Source organism: Oncorhynchus masou, chromosome 9 (assembly GCF_036934945.1).
Source record: "Oncorhynchus masou masou isolate Uvic2021 chromosome 9, UVic_Omas_1.1, whole genome shotgun sequence".
In the NCBI taxonomy this organism is placed as follows: domain Eukaryota; kingdom Metazoa; phylum Chordata; class Actinopteri; order Salmoniformes; family Salmonidae; genus Oncorhynchus; species Oncorhynchus masou.
In genome coordinates this window covers 66,477,198-66,503,984 of record NC_088220.1, presented here as the reverse complement: position 1 = coordinate 66,503,984, position 26,787 = coordinate 66,477,198, and the positions used below count along the sequence as shown (strand labels likewise).

At 43.6% G+C, this 26,787-nt stretch overlaps 2 protein-coding genes and 1 long non-coding RNA gene across 5 annotated transcripts in view; 1 reads left to right on the top strand and 2 right to left on the bottom strand.

The window, feature by feature from the left end:
• Positions 1–6,083: 6,083 nt before the first annotated feature.
• On the top strand, positions 6,084–15,735 carry LOC135546509 (beta-secretase 2-like). The gene is made up of 9 exons (XM_064974999.1): positions 6,084–6,707; positions 11,069–11,157; positions 11,427–11,640; positions 12,200–12,331; positions 12,863–12,997; positions 13,333–13,434; positions 13,681–13,830; positions 13,979–14,147; positions 14,368–15,735. The coding sequence occupies exons 1-9, from the start codon at positions 6,417–6,419 to the stop codon at positions 14,604–14,606; spliced, it is 1,521 nt and encodes a 506-aa protein (XP_064831071.1). The 5' UTR covers positions 6,084–6,416; the 3' UTR covers positions 14,607–15,735.
• A 255-nt stretch (positions 15,736–15,990) lies between these two features.
• LOC135546510 (uncharacterized) lies at positions 15,991–20,846 on the bottom strand. The gene is made up of 5 exons (XR_010456589.1): positions 20,610–20,846; positions 20,307–20,419; positions 20,160–20,188; positions 17,392–20,074; positions 15,991–17,073 (listed from the first exon to the last, which is right to left on the bottom strand). It is a non-coding gene; the product is annotated as an uncharacterized LOC135546510 (long non-coding RNA).
• A 1,946-nt stretch (positions 20,847–22,792) lies between these two features.
• The window catches only part of atm (ATM serine/threonine kinase), a 38,690-nt gene continuing 34,695 nt past the window's right edge, over positions 22,793–26,787 (bottom strand). For 2 of the 3 annotated variants that reach the window (XM_064974995.1, XM_064974996.1), the window contains exons 59-63: positions 26,615–26,701; positions 26,394–26,508; positions 26,216–26,279; positions 25,936–26,084; positions 22,793–23,349 (exon numbers count right to left, since the gene is read on the bottom strand). In XM_064974995.1, the coding sequence (XP_064831067.1) occupies positions 23,166–23,349; positions 25,936–26,084; positions 26,216–26,279; positions 26,394–26,508; positions 26,615–26,701 (599 nt within the window). In that variant the 3' untranslated portion in view covers positions 22,793–23,165. The remainder of the gene's footprint in view (positions 23,350–25,935; positions 26,085–26,215; positions 26,280–26,393; positions 26,509–26,614; positions 26,702–26,787) is intronic. The other variant, XM_064974997.1, reaches the window with a different exon arrangement.

Below are 26,787 nucleotides of genomic sequence, written 5' to 3'. Positions count from 1 at the left end.
GGGTATCTGAACCAGAAAACAGCCACACAACACATACAGCACTGGTGGGTGGGAGATAGTGGAGATGCAGATCGCATGCCATGAAACAGATAGATAGCTGTAGCACAGAGGGACAGAGTGATTCACAAAAGATATTCAATAATATCTCGCAAGCTGAATAATATAGTAAAAGCAGCTACCACGGAATTATTTCCTTTGCTTTCCTCCCTTTAGGACAACAACAATAGAACAGACATTAAAACTCTCCTGCAAGAACAATACATTTTTACAATACCATATGTAACTTTTTTCCAAAGGGCTTTAGAGAAGAATAAATCAAACTGAACTAATTTACCATGGAACATAGACCTACAGATAGTCAAACAAATCTGGTAAGTCAATCTGATCGCTCGCTCTCTTGGCCATAAAACCAAGTATAATGCCTCTGATTGTCTACTGTATGTGACTTTGGAGATATGAACTCATCCGGGGAGTTCTTTGGAGTTACTCTTTCTTCCCCAGGTGATCATGTACTGTAAACACCATGCCACGAACACTGCTCTGCTCAGCCACCAGCCACCAGCCTCCCGTCCTGCTGCTACCATGGGAACATCTGTGTTGAGCTGCTGTGCGCATCTGGCGAGCACCATGCTAACACAGATGGGTGTGTGTGTGTGTGTGTGTGTGTGTGTGTGTGTGTGTGTGTGTGTGTGTGTGTGTGTGTGTGTGTGTGTGTGTGTGTGTGTGTGTGTGTGTGTGTGTGTGTGTGTGTGTGTGTGTGTGTGTGTGTGTGTGTGTGTGTGTGTGTGTGTGTGTGTGTGTGTGTGTGTGTGTAATACTGCTGCAAAAGATGGGTAAGGGTAGTGATCCTGACTCCTACAGGGACTGCTGTGCTGCTATATCCTACTACATATCATATGTGTCCCCAATAATACCCATTTTAAGGGTCAGAGAGTGACTTTAAGTGTAAATATTGCTGTAGGGCAACGATGGAAAAATGTGATTCGTATCTCTTTGCAACAAGAATTAAGCATCACAGACTTTCTGACCTCCACAATAATCTGAAGCAGAGAATCTCCATACAAACAATGCTATTGCCTGTCCAATAAAAAGGCGCAGGCAGGGTGAGGGTAGAAAATGAGATTTGCAGCAGAAACATGTGGCCAGGTCATTACGCTTCTTCCCCTTTAATCCCAGCTTGTCCAGCTCTTTCCTGGCTGTAATTACACAGTATCCAATGTCACATGGAAATGCCAACAGATGCACAGCGTCTAAGACGAGCATTATGTACTTAGAGATGTCCTAGTCATTAGGCCTGTTGTACAAGGCATGCTGATTGCACCATTGTTGTGCTCTGGATAAGGCAATGGGGTGAGGTGGATGGACAGAAGGACAGGCAAGCATAACAGGTGGACAATTCTAGGGCCATTGTGTGAAGCCAATTCAGAGGATGCTGTCAACTGTGGTCATAATGACCAGTGACCACAAGAGTGAAAGACACCAATAATGCCTAGTTATTACACAACTACTACAGCTAATACTGTATTATACAATCATGATGTGTGCAATCAAATGATCATAGTATGAACCAAAAAAGTTCTCAGCATATGTTTACAGTGTACCTGACTTTTATTTAATCTAGAAATATATGTATATATAAACTCTAGAATTTGACATGTATTCATTGTAAAGATTGGGAGATGGCTACTCTGAAGGTGATTGGGTGGAGCTGTGGGTGTATTGTGATGATGAAAGAGGTGGAGGGGCAGGGGCTGATATGAAGAAAGAGCTGTTTTTCTTTCTCTGTGTGGTCATCTCTCCGGTCTCTCATCAGACATAGTGATCACATCTCTGTGAGGATTAGGAACCGATGTTCCTCTGATGAAGCTTAGCACAGCACTGTGAGGCTGTTTACTCCCATAATCTGACTAATTTGCTCACCAGTATGTCACAGTGCCTCCAGTTTACATGGTAGCAAGGTAATTGACAGGATTGCCCTCTTCTGGTCATTGGTGGACAGCAATAAGGTAGTGAGGGGATTCGATTAATGCCCCCGGCACGCCCTGGGTGAACTAAATGTGATATAGCTTTTGTCATATTTGATGTCAAAAGTGACATAGGTTAAGCACATGGAGTAATAAGTAAGATTCTGTGTTTTCACATGCAAAAGTGATTGCTTTCGATAAAAACGCTTTCTGCCTTCCCAATGAAAACTAGTATGAAAATGCTAACATATATTTTATGGAAAAGAGATGCACCATGCTGCATTGTTGACAATATGACAGAGCGGCACAGATTACCGGTCCGTTTTAGCAGAGCACACCTCTCACACCGGCTTCGCCCTGTCACAAGATGGGCCATAGCTCGGTTCAACCTGAGGCAGCTTAATCAAATCCCCTCAATGTGTGCAAGGAAGAATTTAAAGCTCTCTTTGTTCTGATTGTCTCAGTTCTCATGATGAACAACAGGCCCATTGAGGCTCTGCAAAAAGACACACACAGTCAAAATTATAAATGACCATAAGGGTGCTATGAATTTATGATAATAATGTCTTTCCAGGAAGCTAAGAAGGATAGAATGCAGACCAAGAAAACACAAGACCAATTCCAGCAGAGCCGGAGCCAAAACCAATTAAATTAAATTCTAAAAAAATATCATAACATTTTTCCAGGCAAATTATCCAAAGGATAATTACTGAACTATTATGTTTTCAAACAAACATTGTTTTCATACCACAGCCATTTTGCTTTCTTATCCCTACTCACATGACCCCATACTTAAAGTGACAGGTATAATTTTGGCCAATCAACAGAATTTCAACCTGGCATACAAATCATGGCATGGATCTACAAATATTTCATTAAAACATGTCAAATGTAACCTTTCTTTCTGTTTAATTTCATTCCACATTTAATGTGGAGATGTTACAACTGAATGTTGACTTGCAGACTGCCTGGAATACCTTTCTTGACTTAAAAGGCAGAGGCCAAAGGAAAGCTTTGATGCTAACATTGCGTACATCTTATTTACAGGAACATCAGGTGTTATATAAATGGTGATATCCATAGTAAGCACCATTTGATTATGTCACGTGAGCACATAGGCACTACAGTGCATGCAGCTGTATTGCTATGGAGCAGATTGGTAAATGCTTTTCCCAGGCTGTAGGCTGTGGAACTTCATTGAGGACATGTGAGACTGGAACTGTCTTAGCCCAAGTGGAACTCATTGGGGCTGTGGGGGGAGACAATGCCTGTCTCTGTGCTGCTCTAAGAGAATGAAGTGTGTGATTTTTATGCAATCATGTGGATCAGTAGTTGTTGCCTGTGGTAGGACGAGGAGGGCAAGGGTCAATCCAGAACACAATGCAAATAGGACAAGAACACCTCTCTGTGCACGTGGGTCATTCTGTTTCACCTTTGAAATATACAAAATAATTTCCATATAATTCTAACATTTACAATATAAGCTTACGTATGCCTATTTATTTTGTATCTTACAAACAAAATGTCCTCAATGAAAAAAAACGTTATTATTTTTCCTCCAGCTAAAGACTAGTCATACAGCACATAAATCACTTTTAAAGGTCCAATGCTGCTGTTTTTATCTCAATATCATTTCTGGGTAACCATTAAGTACTGTGATTGTTTTCAATTAAAATGGACAAAAAGCAAAAATGTTGCTGCAACTGTCTGGGAGTGGCCTTTGCCAGGTCCTCAACCACCGGGTGTTCCGGTTTTCAGGGGAAATGGAAAGAGAGACTATGATGTGACTTCCGCTTTTGGAAGTTAACCTCTACATAATCGGTGTTCCCCCGCGGGACGGTTGAGCTAACGTAGGCTAATATGATTAGCATGAGGTTGTAAGTAACAAGAACATTTCCCAGGACATAGACATATCTGGGCAGAAAGATTCTTGTTAATCTAACTGGACTGTCCAATTTACAGTAGCTATTACAGTGAATAAATACCATTCTATGATGAGAGTGCACAATTATAACTTGAAAATGTATTAATAAACCGATTAGGCACATGTAGGCAGTCTTGGTACAACATTTTGAACCGAAATGCAATGGTTCATTGGATCAGTCTAAAAGTTTGCACATACACTGCTGCCATCTAGTGTCTAAAATCTAAATTGCGCCTGGGCTAGAATAATACATTATGGCCTTTCTCTTGCATTTCAAAGATGATGGTACAAAAATACTTTAAAAATGCATGTTGTTTCTTTATATTATCTTTTACCAGATCTAACGTGTTATATTCTCCTACATTCATTTCACATTTCCACAAACTTCAAAGTGTTTCCTTTCAAATTGTATCAAGAAAATGCATATCCTTGCTTCAGGTCCTGAGCTACAGGTAGCAATATTTGGGTATGTCATTTTAGGCAAAATTGGGGGGGAAGGGTCTTCTCCTCAACACCAGTATGTAGGGGAACTAGTTTCATGCATTTCTTTTACGTCTGCTATGTTAGGTTAGTCTGGGAGTGATCTCAGTGGGGAGGGGAAAACAGAAAAATAGCTGTTATTGTTAGAGAGGTTTGGAACTCTCTTTCTTATTAGTCTATTAACTAATTGAATGCATGGTGATGTCACTCCATCCCACCAAAACAGGCTGAAATTTCAGCCGGTCTTTTCAAACAGCTCTTACACTAAAATGGCATTATTATCATGTTCACAATTTTACAGTATTATTCCAATCTCATAATGTTGAAATATATACAAATCACAGAAAAAAAATCATGTTTTTGACGGCTCTGGGCCTTTAAAGGGAGATTGGTTGACTGACAACAAATTGTTGCTACATATGGAAAAAACTGAATCTATTTTGTTTGGAACAAAACATAGATTGCTTAAGGCTGACGAGATAAAGGTAAACTGTGCAGGCAAGGAGATTGGATCTAAAACAAGTGTAACTTCTCTTGGTGTGTCCCTAGATCAATCCCTTTCTGGAGACCTGATTGCTGCTAAAATTATTTTGAAAATGGAGAACAAATTGACATTTTTATATCGTAACACTAGATATTTTAACATTAAAGTCAAGAAACTGCTTGTCTCTACCTTGATTCAGTGTCATTTTCATTATGCCTGCACTGCTTGGTATAGTGGGCTATCTAAAAAACTGAAAAAGAGAATGCAGGTCATGCAAAATAATGTAATCAGTTATATACTGAATGTCCCTCCTGGGACCCACATAGGGGTACAGGAGATCTGAGAGGTGGGCTTGTTGCCTTTGGAGTCCAGAGTGGACCAACTCATATGTTTCACATCTTAAATGATCGTGCCCCAGGTTATATGAAAAACCACATTGACATGGTCTATAATCTATACAGTTACAATACCAGAGCTCGTGTTGTCTTGTAAAATCCCCATAGTAAAGAGTTCTGCCCCCTACTGTTGGTCAGGTGTATTTATTTGAAGGATCGGTAACAAATTCTTATTTACAATGACAACCTACCCTTAACCCGGACAATGCTGGGCCAAGTGTGTGTCGCCCTGTGGGACTCCCAATCAAGGTCGGATGTGATACAGCCTGGAATCGAACCAGGGTCTGTAGTGACTCCTCTAGCCTTGAGATGTAGTGCCTTAGACCACTGCACCACTCGGGAGTCCTGAGGTGCAATTAATAGATTGTTTTAATGTGAAATTAATATGGATGATTTTTAGGGTTAGGGAAAGTGCAGTGAATCAAGGCACTTTTTAAGATGTCAATATAAATGAATGTATTTATGGTTGTTTGTAATTTTGTCTTGCCTTTTAATCATTATATGTGATATTGTTTTTACCATCGAGGACCACTTTGGAAATAAGCATATTAATGAATAATTTCAAGTGATATCGTCTGGGTCCACATTGTACATTTTGTTGTATATGTTGTCTGTTACCCAAAATAAAATAAAGTAAATTAAATTCAAAGGCTGATAGAGGCCTCTAGTGGCCAAAAGGCAGTTTTAGTATGGGCAGGGCCTCCAGCATGCTTCCACCATTTTAAAGTAGTCTAAGTAGTTATCTAGGTGGGGATGCCTATGGGTTGTAGCCTCAGTGGCGCTGTCCGTGGTGTCACAGACGCTATAATAGCACATATATAAAAATAAGTGCTCTATCTATCTCTATGGTGCGCCCCACAGGCGCCCTTCAAGCAAATCGTCGTTGACCAACAAAAAACTCGTCACATCCGCGATATGGATTTCAGGAAGTAATCTAAAATAATAAAGTGGTGAACAACTTTCAGAGCGAGAAGTAAACTTCTAAATGATAAGTGTCTAAATGTAAAGCCGGAGTTGTTTCTTATGTGTTTCTTTAGCGTCGGAACATCACGTTCACCATGACTACCGCACTGGAGGTTTCATGTTGGCCAAACTGAAAACTAAGGAGCAAACTTTGAACAAGGAGCTAACTTTTTCTGAGGTTTGACTTGCCCTAAATATTATTTGCCATGGCTTACCATAAAGGTTCTATTCCTTTTAGGGCATTATTTATCATGCTCTGTTTTGGAATGGCAAAATCTCTCTATACCATTCAACTTAAAATATTTATAGGGACGTTTAACTCTTCTTTGGATTTGGATTTAACTCCTATGAAACGAATACAAGCCTCGGGAAATGGACTGTCCCTGGCATCTGATCCAGCTGGAATAGTGAACTTTCTGGACATGGTCACTAACTTACAAGGCGACTCTGGCAGAGGTTACTACATGGAGATGACACTGGGTACCCCTGGTCAAAAGGTATATGAGAATATGACCTAATGTTGTTTTTAAGTTTTCAATGTGGAACAACAGATATTTTTTTTTACCTTTTCAGCTCGGGGATTTGATCGAGCAACCTTTCGGTTACTAGTCCAGCACTCTAACCACTAGGCAGAGAGAGAGGCTAGGCGGTGAGAGAGGGAGGGATGGGGGGAGGGAGGGAAGAGGTGGGGGAGGGATGAGGCGAGGGGGAGAAGAGTTGAGAAGAGGCGAGGTGAGGAGAGAAGAGGCGAGGTGAGAAGAGGCGAGGTGAGGAGAGAAGAGAAGAGGTGGGGAGGGATGAGGCGGGGGAGGGATGAGGCGAGGGGGAGAAGAGTTGAGGGGAGAAGAGGTGAGGAGAGGCGAGGTGAGGAGAGAATAGGTGAGGAGAGAAGAGAAGAGGTGAGGTGAGGAGAGGCGAGGTGAGGAGAGAATAGGTGAGGAGAGAAGAGAATAGGCGAGGAGAGAAGAGAATAGGTGAGGAGAGAAGAGAATAGACGAGGAGAGAAGAGAATAGACGAGGAGAGAAGAGAATAGACGAGGAGAGAAGAGAATAGGCGAGGAGAGAAGAGAATAGGCGAGGAGAGAAGAGAATAGGCGAGGAGAGAAGAGGTAAGAGGAGAGAAGAGAAGAGGTGAGAGGAGAGAAGAGATGAGGAGAGAAGAGGCGAGGTGAGGAGAGGCGAGGTGAGGAGAGAAGAGGTGAGGAGAGAAGAGGTGAGGAGAGAAGAGGTGAGGAGAGAAGAGATGAAGAGGTGAAAAGAGGTGAGGTGAGAAGAGGTGAGAAGAGGTGAGGTGAGAAGAGGTGAGGTGAGCGTAGGGAGGAGAGAAGAGGTGGGGAGGAGAGGAGAGAAGAGGAAGGGAGAGAAGAGAAGACACGAGGGAGGGGAAAGAAGAGACGGCGAGGTAGGGAGGGGAGAGGAGGCGAGGTAGGAAGAGGGTAGGGCAGGGAGGGGAGAGAAGAGGGGGAGGGAAAGAGGTGAAGGGGAGGGAAAGTAGGGAGAGAAGAGGAGAGGCGAGGGAGAGAATGAGGAGAGAAGAGAATAGGCGAGGAGAGAAGAGAATAAGAGGAAGGGAGAGAAGAGAAGACACGAATAGAGGAGGAGAAAGAGAATAGGCGAGGAGGGAGGGGAATAGGCGAGGAGAGAAGAGAATAGGCGGGAGGGGAGAGAAGAGAATAGGCGGGAGAGAAGAGAATAGGGGGAGGAGAAGAGAATAGGGAGAGAAGAGAGAGGAGGAGAGAAGAGAGGCGAGGAGAAGAGATAGGCGAGGAGAGAAGAGAATAGGCGAGGAGAGAAGAGAGGAGAGGGAGAGAAGAGATGAGGAGAGAAGAAGGCGAGGAGAGAAGAGAATAGGTGAGGAGAGAAGAGAAGAGGTGAGGAGAGAGAAGAGGTAGGGAGAAGAGGGGAGAGAAGAGAAGACACGAGGGAGGGGAAAGAAGAGACGGCGAGGTAGGGAGGGGAGAGGAGGCGAGGTAGGAAGAGGGTAGGGCAGGGAGGGGAGAGAAGAGGGGAGGGAAAGTAGGGAGAGAAGAGGGGAGGGAAAGTAGGGAGAGAAGAGGAGAGGCGAGGTGAGGAGAATAGGCGAGGAGAGAAGAGAATAGGCGAGGAGAGAAGAGAATAGGCGAGGAGAGAAGAGAATAGGCGAGGAGAGAAGAGAATAGGCGAGGAGAGAAGAGAATAGGCGAGGAGAGAAGAGAATAGGCGAGGAGAGAAGAGAATAGGCGAGGAGAGAAGAGAATAGGCGAGGAGAGAAGAGGTGCGAGGAGAGAAGAGATGAGGAGAGGAGAGAAGAGATGAGGAGAGGAGAGAAGAGATGAGGAGAGGAGAGGAGAGAAGAGGTGAGGAGAGAAGAGGTGAGGAGAGAAGAGGTGAGGAGAGAGGTGAGGAGAGAGAGAAGAGGTGAGGAGAGAAGAGGTGAGCGTAGGGAGGAGAGAAGAGGTAGGGAGAAGAGGAAGGGAGAGAAGAGAAGACGCGAGGGAGGGGAGAGAAGAGACGGCGAGGTAGGGAGGGGAGAGGAGGCGAGGTAGGAAGAGGGTAAGGCGGGGAGGGAAAGTAGGGAGAGATTAGGGGAGGGAAAGTGGGGAGGGAAAGTAGGGAGAGAAGAGGGGAGGGAAGGTAGGGAGAGAAGAGGGGAGGGGAGGGAAGGTAGGGAGGGGAGAGAAGGTAGGGAGAGAAGAGGTTCTATCTACAGTATGATGCAATTAGAGGCCTGATGTTAAACAAGGCGTTATTCAAATGAACCACTAATTGCCACATCTGTTAGCCCCGTCGCAGCAAGGCTGAGGTGTTGGCTAGAGTGCGTCACATCTGGTAATTGGTACAAACAGGTAGCAGATGTACGTCCCCTCCACTGAGCCTCTGCTAATTAGCCAGGCAAGGCTCAACCACAGGCTACTAGGCCGCTGTGCTCGCTCGGGGATGGGGAAGAGGAGGATTTGCCTGGCAGTGGCCCAGCCAGGCTAGGGGAGTATGGAAGAGGATTGAGAGGGTAGGAGGTACAAGGAAATGCCCCTAGTTTTCCCCAACAGACTGCGTCAGGATGGTCTGTCCGGTTTGGGCCCAACGTGAGTGGCGTGCTGCCATCGGTGTGGTGGCAGTAGGGTTTCAGATGTCAGAGCCACGGTGGTGGGACTTCGGCCAGTCCAACTAGGAAACACAGATAGGGACGCAACATAGAGCTTTGAGGAAGTACAGTGCCTTCAGAAAGTATTCACACCCCTTGACTTTTTCCACATGCATCCTGTTTGCAATAAGGCACTAAAGTAAAACTGCAAGAAATGTGGCCAAAAAATGAACTTTATGTCCTGAATAAAAAGCGTTATGTTTGGGGCAAGTCCAACACATTACTGAGTACAACTGTTCATATTTTCAAGCATGGTGGTGGCTTTTTTTTTTGATAAAAAGAAACTAAGCACAGGCAAAATCCTAGAGGAAACCATGGTTCAGCCTGCTTTCCAACACTGTGAGACAAATTCACCTTTCAACAATATTCTAAAACATAAGGCCAAATATACACTGGAGTTGCTTACCAAGATGAGATTGAATGTTCCTGAGTGACCTAGTTACAGTTTTGACAGATCTTGGAAGAATTAAAAAAAAATAATAATACGAATATTGTAAAATCCAGGTGGGCAAAGCGCTTACAGACTTACCCAAAAAGACTCACAGCTGTAATAACTACCAAAGGTGATACTAACATGTATTGATTGACTCAGGGATGTGAATAGTTATGTAAATGAGATATTTCTGTATTTCATTGTCAATACATCTGCAAGAATGTCTAAAAACATTATGCGGTATTGTGTGTAGATGAGCGAGATTCATTTTTATTTAGTCCATTTTGAATTCAGTCTGTAACACAACAAAATGTGAAATAAGTCAAGGGGTATGAATACTTTCTGAAGGCACTGTAGATCCTACTAGGGTTTTTGTTTTCCGTATATTGTGAGGAATAGCTAGGCCTATTTACTCAGTGTTTGTCCGTCATCAATACTTCCTGCTCATCTGTTTTTTTTTTTTTTTTCAGAACAGGGTCGACAACACTAGAATGCAGAATACTCTTGAGTAGCCTATTTATTGAGAGCAGAATGCTCCATTTGTTCTGTCTGGGTGTCAAGTAAGGTCTTCACTGTAAAATCTCTGAGTAAGTCGCTTCTTATTCTTAGCTTTGATGAAGCCCATGCTTTAGTTGAATGGAAACAAATATCCAGAAAATCATGTTTTCCTCAGGCTGCTTTAGGGAAGAAACAGGAAATAATGTCACACCAGCAGACCGCATTCCTGTGTGTTTACTTTGTTACCTCTCCTCCATCAATCCAAAGTGCCTTAAAGGCTATGTATGCAGCCTAACATGATTTGAGGTCATGTTTAAATGGTTAAGAAACTCATTTTGAGAGCCGTGGTGGGCCTGTTTATTATGGCCTCTTTAATGATGAGGAATGTTAAGTAATGACTCTTCTGCGCCGGTCACCGAGGTGACAGAAGTCGGTTATCTCATTAGTTCCCCCTCGTTGAATTGATGCCTGAGACAACATAATCTCAACTGCTGCTTTAGCTGGCTCATGCTCCGCTCCTGCTCGCACACAGTCGACAAATACCAGGTTGGAGGGACATTTAGACTCTGGAGCAATGGGTGGACGTTTTTCCCAATGACTACCAGACCAGAGAGCTTTTTTTCTAATCCTCAGACGTCAGAAGCATATTAGTAAATAACTTGTTCAGCTCAAAGCACGATTATTGACTGTGAGTCAGTTTGTGTGTTTATTGCGTGTATTAAGATGAATGGGGTTGAGTTGTTCTGTGTGCTTAACCCAGATGGTTGAATGATTGATAAAGTACTCACTACTCTTTTGTTTTCCAGCTGAATATCCTGGTTGATACAGGAAGCAGTAACTTTGCAGTGGCGGCAGCAGCACATCCCTTCATCACACACTTCTTCAACACAGCACTGTGAGTCGTCAGGCTCTCATATTTACTCTGTGGAATAGCTCTTTCTATAAGGTCAATAAGAAGCCTACGTTATCTACACATTATATTTGGTGGCCCCAATAATATTAGAAAATGCCTTAATTCAATAATCAGTGTTTCACATAAATCTCATAATTTATACTACAATCTGATCGTGTTTATTTTTGTTTAGAATTCGCTCAGGCATGTGTTGATAAGATTTCCTTTGTCTAAGAGTACTGGTGACTCTCCCTGTCCCTCCCTGTGTTCAGTTCCAGTACGTACCAGTCCACTGGCAGGGGCGTGGCCGTCAAGTACACCCAGGGCAACTGGGAGGGCGAGCTGGGCACCGACCACGTCCACATCCCCAGCATCCCCGGCACCCCCACCATCAACATCGCCACCATTCTCTCCTCCAACGGATTCTTCCTCCAGGGGGTTAACTGGCAGGGCATCCTGGGCCTGGCCTACCCCCTGCTGGCTCAGGTAAAGGGGGTGGGCTTGGTGCACCCTGGGACTCTGGATATGAAGGAAGGGGTTCCATGCCTTTCGCCATGTCTGTTTGATTTGGCACAGTGGTGTACGTAAGCGTGGTGGGGCATGAAGAGCTGCTGAATGTTATCAAAGAGCAAATCAAGGTTCTCACACATGATATTGTTCATAATCTCATCATCACATAGACCCATGGGGTGTGGTGGCTGAGGCTATTCTGAGCTGACACAATGTATGCCTTATGCAGATTGAGGTCAACCATTTTAAATCATTAACATGCAAGAACGTACGGTGACCACTGTACTGCAGTTCTCAGCTTTTGTTCAGATGATTTGCAGAATCTTTGTCAAACATCACATGTATATATACACCATGTGAAGTCAAGGTGTATGGGGGGGGAGATCCTGTTTAGTCATGGTGATAACTGATAAGACTTTATGCTGTCATTCTCTGTGCTTACAGCTTCACTATTGACCAATAGGACAGCCAAGACATTACACTGTTTTATACTAAGTTAATGACCAGTGTTTTGTGTTTGTCTCCTGTATCTCAGCCTGACTCCTCGGTAGAGCCCTTCTTTAACTCCGTGGTACGACAGACAGGCATCCCAGATGTGTTCTCCCTCCAGATGTGCGGAGCTGGGTTGTCAGACAGCACCACTGCAGACCCCGCGGGGGGAAGTCTTGTGAGTAGTCAGGAGGAGAAAGCTAAAGGCTATGTATGGGAGGAGTGAATGCTGGGGGGGAGACTTCCTTACAAAGGCTGGTTGTTGTACTGCAAAAGAGGATGATTATTTAGTCTGTTAATCTCACGCACGCTAGGCAGACACTTGGCATAATATTGCTCCCGACGCCCAGACCAGATAAACCTTTCAAGGGCGGATGAGACTGAGCGGCATTTTTAGAAACATGATCGCTAGCAAGTCTCTGCGCCTCTCAATGAGTTTCCCCATTGGATGCCCAATCTAGTTAGTGAGTGGCTAATTAAGCTAAGAGAGCCCCCTGCCGAGAGCAGGGCTGTCGGTGTTATAGGAGCGGTCGAGCCGACCACGTGAGCCTCTGAGAGGGGCAGATGGGAGAGATGGTGGGGTGTAATCACTGTCTGCAATGCCATACCAAACTGTGCCAAGGCATTCCATTGTAGTTTTATTATAGTATTCAGGCAATCATTGTCATCAGTCATTTGTACGGTGAATGAAAACCCAGTTTTGTTTCAGGTCATGGGAGGGGTTGAACCAACATTGTATTCGGGGTCCATGTGGTACACCCCTATAAAAGAAGAGTGGTACTATCAGGTGGAAGTATTAAAGCTGGAGGTTGGGGACCAGAATCTAAATCTGGACTGCAAAGAGGTATGAGACAGACTGGCCCCATGTTGTTTTATAAATGTTTCAATCTGCACAACACGTCAGGAACAAAGACTAACCTTGGCCCTAAGCCCAAGGCTGTTTCTAGTCAGCATTCTTGGTGGATTAGCCTGTAGTGCAGGTTTGGAAAGAGGAAATAAAGCAACAGTTAATAAAGACAACAATATGCTAATCATGTTTCTGAAGCCTTCCAGGAATCAAGGTGGACATTTCAGATTTTTGTTTGATGAAGATCTTCTGAAAGGAAACCATGTAACTGAAGAGGAAAAATAAAATCTGCCTCCCTGTTTCTTTATACATCTTCTCTCTCCTTCTCCCAGTACAACCAGGATAAAGCCATAGTGGACAGTGGAACCACTCTTCTGCGGCTGCCTGTGAATGTGTTCAATGCTGTGGTGGAGGCCATCTCAAAAACATCTCTGGTATGTCAGCCTCTGTGCCCATGATCAAATGACAAAGGACTTCTAGGATTACCTGGTTGTCTGAGGACACTGCAAGTTATTTCCTTTTCATACAGTATGACCATGGCCTGTTTTTTCCACCCCAATATGGCCAACTTTGTTCTGGTCTACAGATCTGAGAGAAAATGTGTAGTCATCTATGTAAAAGTACACTTTTTTTTACACTTTGTTGGAGTGTTAATCCATCGCTGTCTTTCTATTGTCCAGATCCAGGACTTCACCTCAGGGTTCTGGGGTGGCACTAAACTGGCCTGCTGGCTGAAGGGAGAGACACCGTGGAGGTTCTTCCCCAAACTGTCCATCTACCTGAGAGCCACCAACAACAGCCAGTCCTTCAAAATCTCCATCCTCCCTCAGGTGACAACAAACGTCCCCCATGTTGCCCCCGTGTGTTTTGTTGTTTTCTTACGCCAACCAACATCCGCCATCTTGTTATGAGCTTTAGATCTGTTTGCTGACAGCTCTTTGATTGACATTGGTGTGTCTGTGTGGCTCCTCCTTGCAGCTGTATATCCAGCCAATCACAGACGTGGACGGTAGGCTGGACTGCTTCCGTTTCGGCATCTCGTCGTCAGCCAACGGCCTGGTGATAGGAGCAACCGTCATGGAGGGCTTCTACGTCGTCTTCGACCGGGCTGAGAAGAGGGTGGGCTTTGCTGTCAGCAGATGTGCAGGTGAGGGCTGGAGACATTTAAAAGGGCATAAAGGATATTATTGGGTCTTACATAAAGCCTTGGACTTCCAATACAATATGGTTATGACTCTAGCATCAGAAAATATGTAATTTTTTGGGCTATTAAATGTTTATCTGCTTGGTCAAGTGCCCTTCGTATCCAAAATATCGCATTCCTCAATACGTCAGTCATTATAACCCCAAACCCTCCCTCGCTCTAGTGAACGGTGGGCTAGCCGTGTCAGAGATCTCTGGGCCCTTCTCATCTGCAGACGTGGCATCTGACTGTGCTGCTGGAGGGCTGCTGAAGGAGCCCCTTCTCTGGGTCATCTCCTACGCCCTGATGGCCGTCTGTGCTGTGTTACTCCTCATCCTACTCCTCCTCTTGTCCTGTCGTCACCGAGACCAGTCCGGCAAGATCACTGATGAGTCCTCGCTGGTCCGCCACCGCATCAAGTGACTGAGGCTGGCCTCGGGTGACACGACCTGCGGCCACCGGCAGTGCCAGTTCTACTGAGGCTGGGAAAGGGGAGGGGTTGGGGCTTCACTGACCAATAGAACTGTTCTCTGGACATATCATGGGGGGAAAAAACCTCACCCGTTTGACCAGTGAACACTTGTCTTAGCTTAGATGTTACCAGTTCTTTGCACTCCAGTTTTACATCAACCTCTAATTTAGACACGTTATAAGACTGAAGGTTGGGTAGCAGAAAGGAATCATGCTATCCTTATGCCAGCCCAGTCCCTCATTGCACATATTACCTGCCTACAACATGGTAGTGAAGCACGCTGCTCTCAGCTGAGAGACAAGGTCCCAAGAACTCTTAAACAGTCTGGTTTCTGTTTACTTCTTAGAAGCCTCAACTCAAAATAGGATATTGTAAATGATGCTTTGAAGTTTGTTGAATGTTCCCCACAGGTATCAATACCATTATTTCATGGCAACTTCTGTGATAAAAGGAGGAATGTTTCGTAGCAGTTTCTTATTTTCATTCACAAAGCACAACCAGGAGTTCAGACAATTGAAGATGCACACATTATGTTGGGGGTAAAAAAATCACTTAGGTTGATATCATACTTCCCTTCTGATTTACAATGTCCTCATATGGGAACTAGCATGGTTTGTAACATGTTTAATTTCACTGATCAAAAGTGTCAAAAAATATGAAGATCAATATCACTGCATCTGTATGAGTGAGATTGAAGCAATCGATAGGATTTTGTAACCGACATTGATGATGTACTTTTACTGCTATACATATTTGGAATGTCAATGTGATTGTATAATATTATTTTCAAAACTTGCCATTGGTAGACACATACAGAAAACTGATTTGTAAGGGCACATATGTTTCTATGCTAATTAATATGTTCTAAATTGTACAACACCCAAAGTTACCCATGATTTCAAAAGTGGAGATAAATTGTCTTAAGATGTACTGTATTTTTCTATCAAAAGTTAAAGAAAATATTTTGCAAAGGTGTTGATATGAAACTGTTGTGCATGATCGTGTTTTAACTGTATATCAGTGCCAAAGTTGTGATTGTATATAAATTACATTGACCAGATTAAAGTAAAGGCTCTCTCATTCCAGTGTGATAATAGGCCCGGCCTCTATTCCAAAAGCCTTCAACCTGGATACACAATCCACCGTTCACTTGACTAGTATGACTAAAGAAAGAGTTAACCAAGTAGAGGGCACCACGATGCAGGTTCACTTTCTCTAATCTTGAGCTCAAGAGGAACTACCAAGAACACAAGCACCATCTTGTGGTCAAAGTGGTACATAAACGTAATGACTTTTCAAACTGAACAGTATATATTACACGAAACAGTATCAGGATGTAGAAGTAGTCATTTAATGAATACATACAAATGAGCACATATTGAATTTGTTGTTTATAACATTGGAATTTCTGATGACACTGTACGTACAAACATCTTTCTGGCTTTTCTATTCAGAAAAAAATAATGTTTCCACCATTTCATTCTGATTGTCCACCAGTGATTTCTCAGTTTCTTTATTTCTGCAAAACCAAACACACCATAGTTACAACTTCCTATTATTAAAATGTGTATGCATGTAAATCACAACACTGGATTTAATGGTTTCATAGATCCAGCCGAGGAAGAAGGCGTTGTTTCCATAGATGCCTGGTTTGTTCCTCGGCACAGACAACTCCCCAGCTTGTGTCCCCTACCAGCCACCATACTGAGTCCTATAACAGCAAAGGACCTTGGGAAGATTCTGGAGGTAACAGGCACAAAAGTATATCCACAGTAAAAAGAGTCCTATATCGACATAACCTGAAAGGCCACTCAGCAAGGAAGAAGCCACTTTTCCAAAACTGCTATAAAAAAGCCAGACTACGGTTTGCAACTGCACATGGGGACAAAGATTGTACTTTTTGGAGAAATGTCCTCTGGTCTGATGAAACAAAAATAGAACCGTTTGGCCAAAATGATCATCGTTGTGTTTGGAGGAAGAAGGCAGAGGCTTGCAAGCCGAAGAACACCATCCCAACCGCGAAGCACAGGGGTGGTAGCATCATGTTGTGGGGGTGCTTTGCTGCAGGAGGGACTGGTGCACTTCACAAAATAGATGTTATCATGAGGTAGGAAAATTATGTGGATATATTGAAGTAACATCAAGACATCAGTCAGGATGTTAAAGCTTGGTCGCAAATGGGTCTTCCAAATGGACAACGACCCCAAGCATACTTCCAAAGTTGTGGCAAAATGGCTTAAGGACAACAAAGTCAAGGTATTGGAGTGGCCATCACAAAGCCCTGACCCCAAACCTATAGAAATGAAAAAGTGTGTGTGAGCAAGGAGCCCTACAAACCTGACTCAGTTACACGAGCTCTGTCAGGAGGAATGGGCCAAATTTCACCCAACTTATTGTGGGAAGCTTCTGGAAGGCTACCTGAAACGTTTGACCCAAGTTAAACAATTTAAAAGCAGTGCTACCAAATACTAATTGAGTGTATGTAAACTTCTGACCCACTGGGAATGCAATGAAAGAAATAAAAGCTGAAATAAATCATTCTCTCTATTATTCTGACATTTCACAGTCTTAAAATAAAGTGGTGATCCTATCTGACCTAAAACAGAGAACTCTTACAAGGATTAAATGTCAGGAATTGTGAAAAACTGAGTTTAAATGTATTTGGATAAGGTATATGTAAACATCCTACTTCAACTAATATATATGTTCTCATGATATTGCATAAATATGACTTACCACTAGAAACTGTGCTGCCAAACCCCGAAATCCAGAATGTCTGGGGAGTGAAGTCCAGCCCGACATTGGGCAAACACACAGGCCTTATTTGATCTGCATAGGAAAGAAAGCGTAGTAAATAATTTCTGTGCTATGAGCTTAGTCATGAAAAAAATATTAACTGCACGAAGTGATGCAATAGTCTGCTGAGAACAACAAGAGAATGTAAGTCCTACCATTCATCTGCAATGGTTTAATGAGTCTAATGAGGGTGATGTTGTTATTCCCAGTCTCTGTGTTGTAATCATGGGTGACAATGTGGCTCACTGAAGTCTCTGTGTTGTAATCATGGGTGACAATGTGGCTCACTGAAGTCTCTGTGTTGTAATCATGGGTGACAATGTGGCTCACTGAAGTCTCTGTGTTGTAATCATGGGTGACAATGTGGCTCACTGAAGTCTCTGTGTTGTAATCACGGGTGACAATGTGGCTCACTGAAGTCTCTGTGTTGTAATCACGGGTGACAATGTGGCTCACTGAAGTCTCTGTGTTGTAATCACGGGTGACAATGTGGCTCACTGAAGTCTCTGTGTTGTAATCATGGGTGACAATGTGGCTCACTGAAGTCTCTGTGTTGTAATCATGGGTGACAATGTGGCTCACTGAAGTCTCTGTGTTGTAATCATGGGTGACAATGTGGCTCACTGAAGTCTCTGTGTTGTAATCATGGGTGACAATGTGGCTCACTGAAGAACGGCCACGGCTGAAGTGTGTAGATATTTGATTCCCAAATCCTGCATGTACTGTCTTCAGGATAAGAGTGACTGAAATTAAAGACAACTGAACTAGTCAATTTAACCAGGATGCCACAGATTCAAAAGAATACGCTCAGAAGTGGACTGTGCTGAACATACACGACAGGTCAAACATTTTAGAACAATAAAAAATTGAAAATGGGGGTGAAATTCACACAACTTAATGTCTTAATGTACTCTGAAATTAAAGCATAAAGCAAATAAACAATTGGAGACAAAATAAATCATGGAATGGTTTTGTTTAACAAAATTGAACCAACATTTTTGCAGACATAAACAGCCGAACACAGTCGTGGCATTTTTTCTACAATGGAAATCAAATATTGTTCGGAAAGTTCTTCCCAACAAATGTGTTGCACTTGTAGGTTGCTTTGCTTTCACCCTTCTGCCCCGTTCATCCCAAACCAGCTCAATGGGGGTTACGTCTGGAGACTGTGCTGGACATTCCACGATTTGAAGCCTACCGTCTTGTTCTTTTCTTCTAAGGTAGTTCTGACATAGCCTGGAGGTATGTCCTGGGTCATTATCTTGCTGTAGGATGAACCCCATAGCCTAGAGGTATGTCCTGGGTCATTATCTTGCTGTAGGATGAACCCCTGACCAACTAGGCGTACACCAGAGGGGGTTGCAAGGCGCTGTGGTAGCGGTTTTGGTGCCACTCACTCTTTGCAAGTCGTCATCTCTGGATTCAGTAAATGAGCCCCAGACATCACACTTCCTCCTCCATGTTTGACAGATGGTGTCACACACTGTGGAACCATCCTTTCGCCTACTGAATGGCACACAGAAACCCAGCGTCAAATGTTGATTCATCGATCCATAAGACCCTCTTCCAGTCTTCAGTAGTCCACCGGCAGTGCTTCGTGGCCCAGGCAAGCCTCTTCTTATTTTGCCATCTTAGCAGTGGCTTTCTTACGGCCACTCGACCTGTCAAACCTGCAGCTCGAAGTCTTCTCTTCACAGTTGAAACTGAGACTTGCTTACTTCGACCAGTGTTAAGAGGTGCTTGAAGCTGTTGTCCTGTGAGCCGCCTATCACACAAGCTGTTGACTCTCAGAAACTTGTATTCTGATTCTGTTGTGGTTTTGGGTCTGCCAGACCTCTTCCTGTCAGAATTTCTTCCAGTTTCCAAGTGCCTTTTGATGTTGTAGGAAACTGTACTCACTGACACCTTGGCTTTCTTTGCAATTTCTCTAAAGGAAAGACCTACACTTTTAAGGGTTATAATAACATTATGATAGCAATATACTACTTCCTGCAGTACAATACTGTCCAAATAATGCTGAAGAGTGTGTAGTAACACAGTCTGTTCCAACACTGCTGTTATCCAGACAGAGGGTTGGTAAGTAATCAACAAAAGTTGGAACACCTGTAGGAAACGTTAGCATCAACTTTCAAGGCTTAATTTACTTCCATTGCTCCAGAACAGCTGTATGTTGTTAACCCATTACCTTTTCCCTGAAAGAGGCCCTTTCTTATAACTCTGAAATGCACATTATTTTTTTTGTTTTTGGTAACCTATTTTGTTTTGGGTAACCTAAACTCTTTAAAAAAATTAAACCTCAAGTTTACTTCTTACCTTTGTACCATTTCAGGTTATTCACTGGACTTGAACTGCTTATGTTTCGATAAAAACTGGAAAAATGGGGGTGTTCTAAAACTTTTGACTGGTAGTGTATATTTCAATGATATAGTGCACATACTGTACAGTATGTATGTCTATGGACTTACTCCACTATGCAGTGTGCTGCCATCACTATCCAGTATGGGGTGATGATGGAACCGCCGCAGATGTGAAAGTCCTGGAGGCTGACCTGCCATGGCCCCCAAACTAGCCTCCTGGGCCCCTACTGCACGACTCAAATTGGAGACTACTCTGGTACCACAGTCTGGAGACAGAGGTTTATCAGGTGGTAACACTTTACATGAAGTTGCTCTATACCTAATTACTGAGAAAGTTACATAATGACTTACCTATGCACTTCAGGGTCACCCCATTAACACTGGGACAGGTTTCACCGAGGAGAGTAAAAGGAATCACAAAAATACAGATGGTGTTAACAAGAGTTTAACATAACATACCGTTGAGAAATGGTGTGATATGAAATGTGATTGGCTCACATTATTTCACTGACGTGCTCGCAAGCTGTTGCATTATGGGTGTGTCAGGGCTTGACCCAGACTTCAGCATTAAGAATCCTCTGGCATTTGTCGGCCAGATTTAACATGTGTCTCTGTGAACCCATAGCAAACAAATGAAATAAATGACCATAACACATGCTCACTGTTTTACATTCACGTTTACGCTTGCTTGACTATCTCACAATGCATATGGGGAAGGTTACATTCTCTATACTATACCAATGGGCATAAATATAAAAACAAAATAAATCTCAATCTGAATCTAGATACAGTATGTCTCACCTGCTGTATCCTAAACGCTGTCAGGCTGCCTTCCCATGGTGATCAGCCCATCCATCTGAGCACACTGTCCTCCACGATCCAATGTCAGACAAATAGGCTTGCAGAAGACAACTGGAGCCACACAGTCTCACTGTAGAAAAACAAATAGCACAACACACAATGTTAAGTAAAAGAGCAAAAACAAACAGAAGTAGACACACAGTACCTGTACAGTAAAATGTCCCAGCCAGGTCTTTGTCAGGGCAGATGACAAGAGGTCTGAATGGGTAAAGGTAAAGCATCCGAAAACCTATCTTCAAAAGAGTACCTCGTTTGAACCTTCTAGCGAAAATAAATTAAATAAACCTCACACTTACTGTTATACTTGCCTTACTTGCACAGACACTAACGCTTATCTTTTCTTATTAGCTACGATTCTGCTGATAAACTTTTCTTAATAAAGCAGCTAACTTACAATCACTGATGTAGTTGTTATACTACCTTGGAGGGTAATGCACTGACTGAAAGTGTCCTGGATTGGAACATCTTCTAAATTACCAAAATGTAATGTAAAAATGGATTCTTACAACACTGAGCTTCATCCTGCCCTGCTGGACAGTCTCTTACCCCATCACACCACTGAGAGTGCCTGACACAGCGACCATCGCCACATGCAACCCCACACGCACAGATGGAGGACAATGAAGGGTGAGGTTAAGGATGGTCAGAAGGGAACAAGTTAATTCATCAAATTGATGTGAATGAAGTGCACCTACACTACATGACCAAAAGTATGTGGACACATGCTCGCTGAACATCTCATTCCAAAATCATGGGCGTTAATATGGCATTGGTCCCCCCTTTGCTGTTATAACAGCCTCCACTCTTCTGGGAAGGCTTTCCACTAAATGTTGGAACATAAGTGAGGTCGGACACTGATGTTGGGCGATAAGGCCTAGTTCAGCCTGCATTCCAATTCATCCCAAAGGTGTTTGATGGGTTGAGGTCAGGGCTCTGTGCAGACCAGTCAAGATCTTCCACACTAATCGAGAAATAATTTCTGTATGGACCTCGTTTTGTGCACGGGGGCATTACCATGCTGAAACAGGAAAGGGCCTTCCACAAACTGTTGCCACAAAGTTGGAAGCTCAGAATCATCTACAATTTCATTATATGCTGTAGCGTTAAGATTTCCCTTCACAACTAAGGTGCCTAGCCCAAACCATTATTCCTCCTCCACCAAATGTTACAGTTGGCACTATGCATTGGGTCAAGTAGCGTTCTCCTGGCATCCGCCAAACCCAGATTTGCCAGTCGGACTGCCAGATGGTTAAGTGTGATTCATCACTCCAGAGAACTAGTTTCCACTGCTCCAGAGTCCAATGGCTGCGAGCTTTACACCACTGCCCGACGCCTTGCATTGCGCATGGTGATTTTATGCTTGTGTGCGGCTTCTCGGCCATGGAAAACCATTTCATGAAGCTCCCGACGAACAGTTGTTCTGCTGAAATTCATTCCAGAGACACTTTGGAACACGGTAGTGAGTGTTGCAACCAAGGACAGACGATGTTTACGTGCTTCAGCACTTGGCGGTCCCGTTCTGTTAGCTTGTGTGGCCTAACACTTCGAGGCTGAGCCGTTGTTGCTCCTCGACATTTCCACTTCACAATAACGGCACACACAGTTGACCGGGGCAGCTCTAGCAGGGCAGAAATGTGTTGAACTGACTTATTGGAAAGGTGCAGTGGTGTAAAAAGTACACAATTGTCATACTTGAGTAAACGTAAAGAAACCTTATTAGAAAATGACTCAAGTAAAAGTCACCCAGTAAAAATACTGCTTGAGTAAAAGTTTCTGGATTTAAATCTACTGAAGTATCAAAATTAAATGTAATTGCTAAAATATAATTAAGAATCAAAAGTAAAAGTAATTTAACATTCCTTATGTTAAACAAAACACAGCACAATTTCCTTCTTCAACATAAATTCAAAGACTACTAAAAAAAGTTGTAAAACATTTTTTCGTTGCTTAATTACAATACCACATTAGTCTGACAGGAAGAGGACCAAATGTATACTGGTAACAAGGTAGAGGCAGTGCTATCAGGGGGAGGTGCAGGGCCCAGTTCATGTACAAACTGGGGTAGTTCCTCCGCAGATGCTTTGAGAGGAGGGGATCTCCCGAGTCAATTAAATCTCCTGATCTCCTGAATCAATTCTCTTTATTATCTTACATGTCAGCTATTTACCATCCAATGGTACAATGAACATATTCAAGAACAACCATTTTTCACTTCAAGTGACCAAAAAAATTCAAATTTATATATAAATTTGACACTTAATACAAAGAATTCAGAGCAACACAAGAAAACAAGTCATTTACATGTTGCATTAGAAACCTAATAATTGATTACAGTCTATTGAGTGCAGAAAGCTAAAATATCATCTGTGATTGATAAGGAAGCACATGGTGCATCAAGTATGTCAAAGCATAAACATTCATTATTCATACATAGTATTTTGTAGAAAGCGGACTAAGATTGACCCAGGCCCCCTGGTTTCTCCCAGTATGTTAGACCTAGACCCAGGCCTGCCAGCCGGGGAAGAGGCGGCTGAGATTGTTAGGGTCCATGGCCTGCTGGATAAGGAGGTTGACCTGCCCTCCTACACTGAGCACCCTGCCATCCTCCACCCCCTTCAGCTTCTCCTGCAGCCGCAGCAGCACGCGCTCCGCCACCTTGTTGAAGCTCTGGCTATCACTGCTGAGAGAGAAGAGACAGCATATTGTGCAGCCAATATATGTGATTCGTTAAAAATGTTTATAGCACAAATGTAAATGACCAACACCAAGCCTTGCCACATGATTTTCTTTAACAAGTCCGACGCGAAGGATATACTGCTTTCTCTGGAACGGGCCCAAATCCCTGTCATTTGTGTGAAGAAAAGACAGAGAAAAAGGGGGCGGAGGTCGGGCTGCCTTCTATTGGCCAACGTGCAGTCATTGGGAAAAAAATGGATGATATACGAGCAAGACTATCCTACCAACGGGACATTAAAAACTGCAATATCTTATGTTTCACAGAGTCGTGGCTGAACGATGACATGGATAATATAGAGCTGGCGGGATTTTCCATGCATTGGCAGAACAGAGAAGCTGCATCTGGTAAGACGAGGGGCGGCAGTGTGTGTCCATTTGTCATTAACAGCTGGTGCGCGATGTCTAATATTAAAGAAGTTAAGGTATTGCTCGCCTGAGGTAGAGTACCTTATGATAAGCTGTAGACATCACTATCTACCAAGAGAGTTCTCATCTATATTATTCATAGCCGTCTATTTACCACCACAAACCGATGCTGGCACTAAGACCACACTCAACCAGCTGTATAAGGCCATAAGTAAACAAGAAAATGCTTGTGACCGGGGACTTCAATGCAGGCAAGTGGTCAGATGACGCAGATGCTATGCTACAGGACTGTTTTGCTAGCACAGACTGGAATGTCCAGGATTCAGCCAATGGCATTGAGGAGTATACCACCTCAGTCATCGGCTTCATCAATAAGTGCATTGACGACGTCGTCCCCACAGTGACCGTACGTACATATCCCAACCAGAAGCCATGGATTACAGGCAACATCCGTATCGAGCTAAAGGCTAGAGCTGCCGCATTAATGGAGTGGGATACTAATCCGGATGTTTATAAGAAATCCCGCTACGCCCTCAGACGAACCATCAAACAGGCAAAGCATCAATACAGGATTAATATTGAATCCTACTACACCGGCTCTAACGCTCGTCAGATGTTACAGGGCTTGAAAACTATTACGGATTACAAAAGGGAAACCCAGCCACGAGCTGCCAAGTGACGCGAGCCTACCAGACGAGCTAAATGCCTTCTATGATCGCTTCGAGGCAAGCAACACTGAAGCATGCATGAGTTCACCAGCCAACACCGGACAACTGTGTAATAACGCTCTCAGTTGCCGATGTGAGTAAGACCTTTAAACAGGTCAACATTCACAAAGCCGCGGGCCAGACGGATTACCAGGGCGTGTACTCAAAGCATGCATTGACCAACTGGCAAGTCTTCACTGACATTTTTAACCTATCCTTGACAGAGTCTGTAATACCTATATGTTTCAAGCACACCACCATAGTCCCTGTGCCCAAGGAAGCGAAGGTAACCAGCCGTAGCACTTACGTTGGTAGCCATGAAGTGCTTTGAAAGACTGCTCATGACTCACATCAACAGCATCATCCCGAATACCCTAGAACCACTCCAATTTGCATACCTCCCCAACAGATACACAGATGACGCAATTTCAATCGCACTCCACACTGCTCTTTCCCACCTGTCCACAAGGAACACCTATGTGAGAATGCTGTTCATTGACTACAGCTCAGCGTTCAACACCATAGTGTCCACAAAACTCATCACTAAGCTAAGGACTCTGGGACTAAACAACTCCCTCTGGAACTGGATCCTGCCACGCTGATCCTCAACACTGGGGCTCGTCAGGGGTGTGTGATTAGTCCCCTCCTGTACTCCCTTGTTCACCCACGACTGCGTGGCCAAACATGACTCCAACACCATCCTTAAGTTTGCTGACGACAAAACAGTGGTAGGCCTGATTACCGACAACAATGTGACAGCCTATAGGGAGGAGGTCAGTGACCTGGCAGTCTGGTGCCAGGACAACAACCTCTCCCTCACTGCGAGCCAGACAAAGGAGCTGAATGTGGATTACTGGAAAAGGAAGGCCGAATAGGTCCCCATTAACATCGACGGGGCTGTACTGGAGCGGGTCGAGAGTGTGTCCACATCACCAATGAACTATCATGGTCCAAACACACCAAGACAGTCGTGAAGAGGGCACGAAAACATATTTTCCCCCTCAGGAGACTGAAAAGATTTGGCATGGGTCCCCAGATAGTCACTTTACCCCTACCTACATGTACAAATTACCTCGACTAACCTGTATCCCCACACATTGACTCTGTACAGGTACCACCTGTATATAGCCTCGTTATTGTTATTTTATTGTGTTACTTTTTATTAGTTTTTATGTTAGTTTATTTGGTAAATATTTTCTTAACTCTTTCTTGAACTGCATTGTTAGTTAAGGGCTTGTAAGTAAGTATGACACTAAGGTCTACTACACCTGTTGTACTCAGCGCATGTGACAAATAAAGTTTCATTTAATTGTTCAAAGGCATGTGGAGGGTTTGGTGAGTAACATCAGGACTGAGACAGGACTGAGAGTGTACTCTGTCAGGCATATGATTCCACTTGATGGTATACTAGTAGGCAGAGACCCCTGATGTAGGGGGTTTATAGTACTGAAGAGTACCTGGACTTGCGGTGGGCCTCCAAGATGTCTCCCCCCAGTGTAGAGTTGAGCGTGGACTGGAGCTCAGCCTGCTCATCATGCTGCTGCTGCAGGTAGAAGGCCTTGAGAGGGTTCATGGTCCAGTCAAACAGAGGGTCATACAGCAGTACCTACACCACAGGGCAAAGGAACAGCAGGAGTTATCACATAAATATGTAATGAACATACACTCCAAGCTCACATACAGACATTGAGTGAATGTGAACAGTATTTGTGCGTGTGTATATGTTTGTGTTTATACCTCTACAATAGTCAGCAAGGCCTCTTGAGAACTCCTCATGACCTCCATGGTCTTCTCACAGCATCTGAATGGTAGAGATGAACACAGTAAAAATTATATCCTGATTTTAAAAAATTAGCTTGAATAAAATCCATCCAGATCTATCTCCATTTGGGATTGGGTCTCGTTGTCTGCTCACCTTCTGAAAACGCCCTCCACCCCCGTTATGCCCATCCCATCCACAATATCTCTGGATAGCCTGAAGGGAACAGTCTCAGGAGTTGGGAGAATCTTTCCCTGTTCAAACGCTACACCTGAAGAGAGATAAAAACATTACACCAAATACCTAACCCAAAATGTTCTCAAGACAGGTTCCTCAAATGTTAACTCAGACACAGCTATTATGAGTATCCTCCTTACCCAAATCAATATGCACCAGTTCAGCTGTCTGTTCATCTATAAGGATGTTCTGAATGTGCCTATCCCCCAGTCCAACAATGTAGCCCACTGAGGAGAACAAACACAGAAACAAAAGGAAGAACGTGTTGAAGTACATCAGATGAATAGCCAAATAAAATTGTGTAGGTATGGTA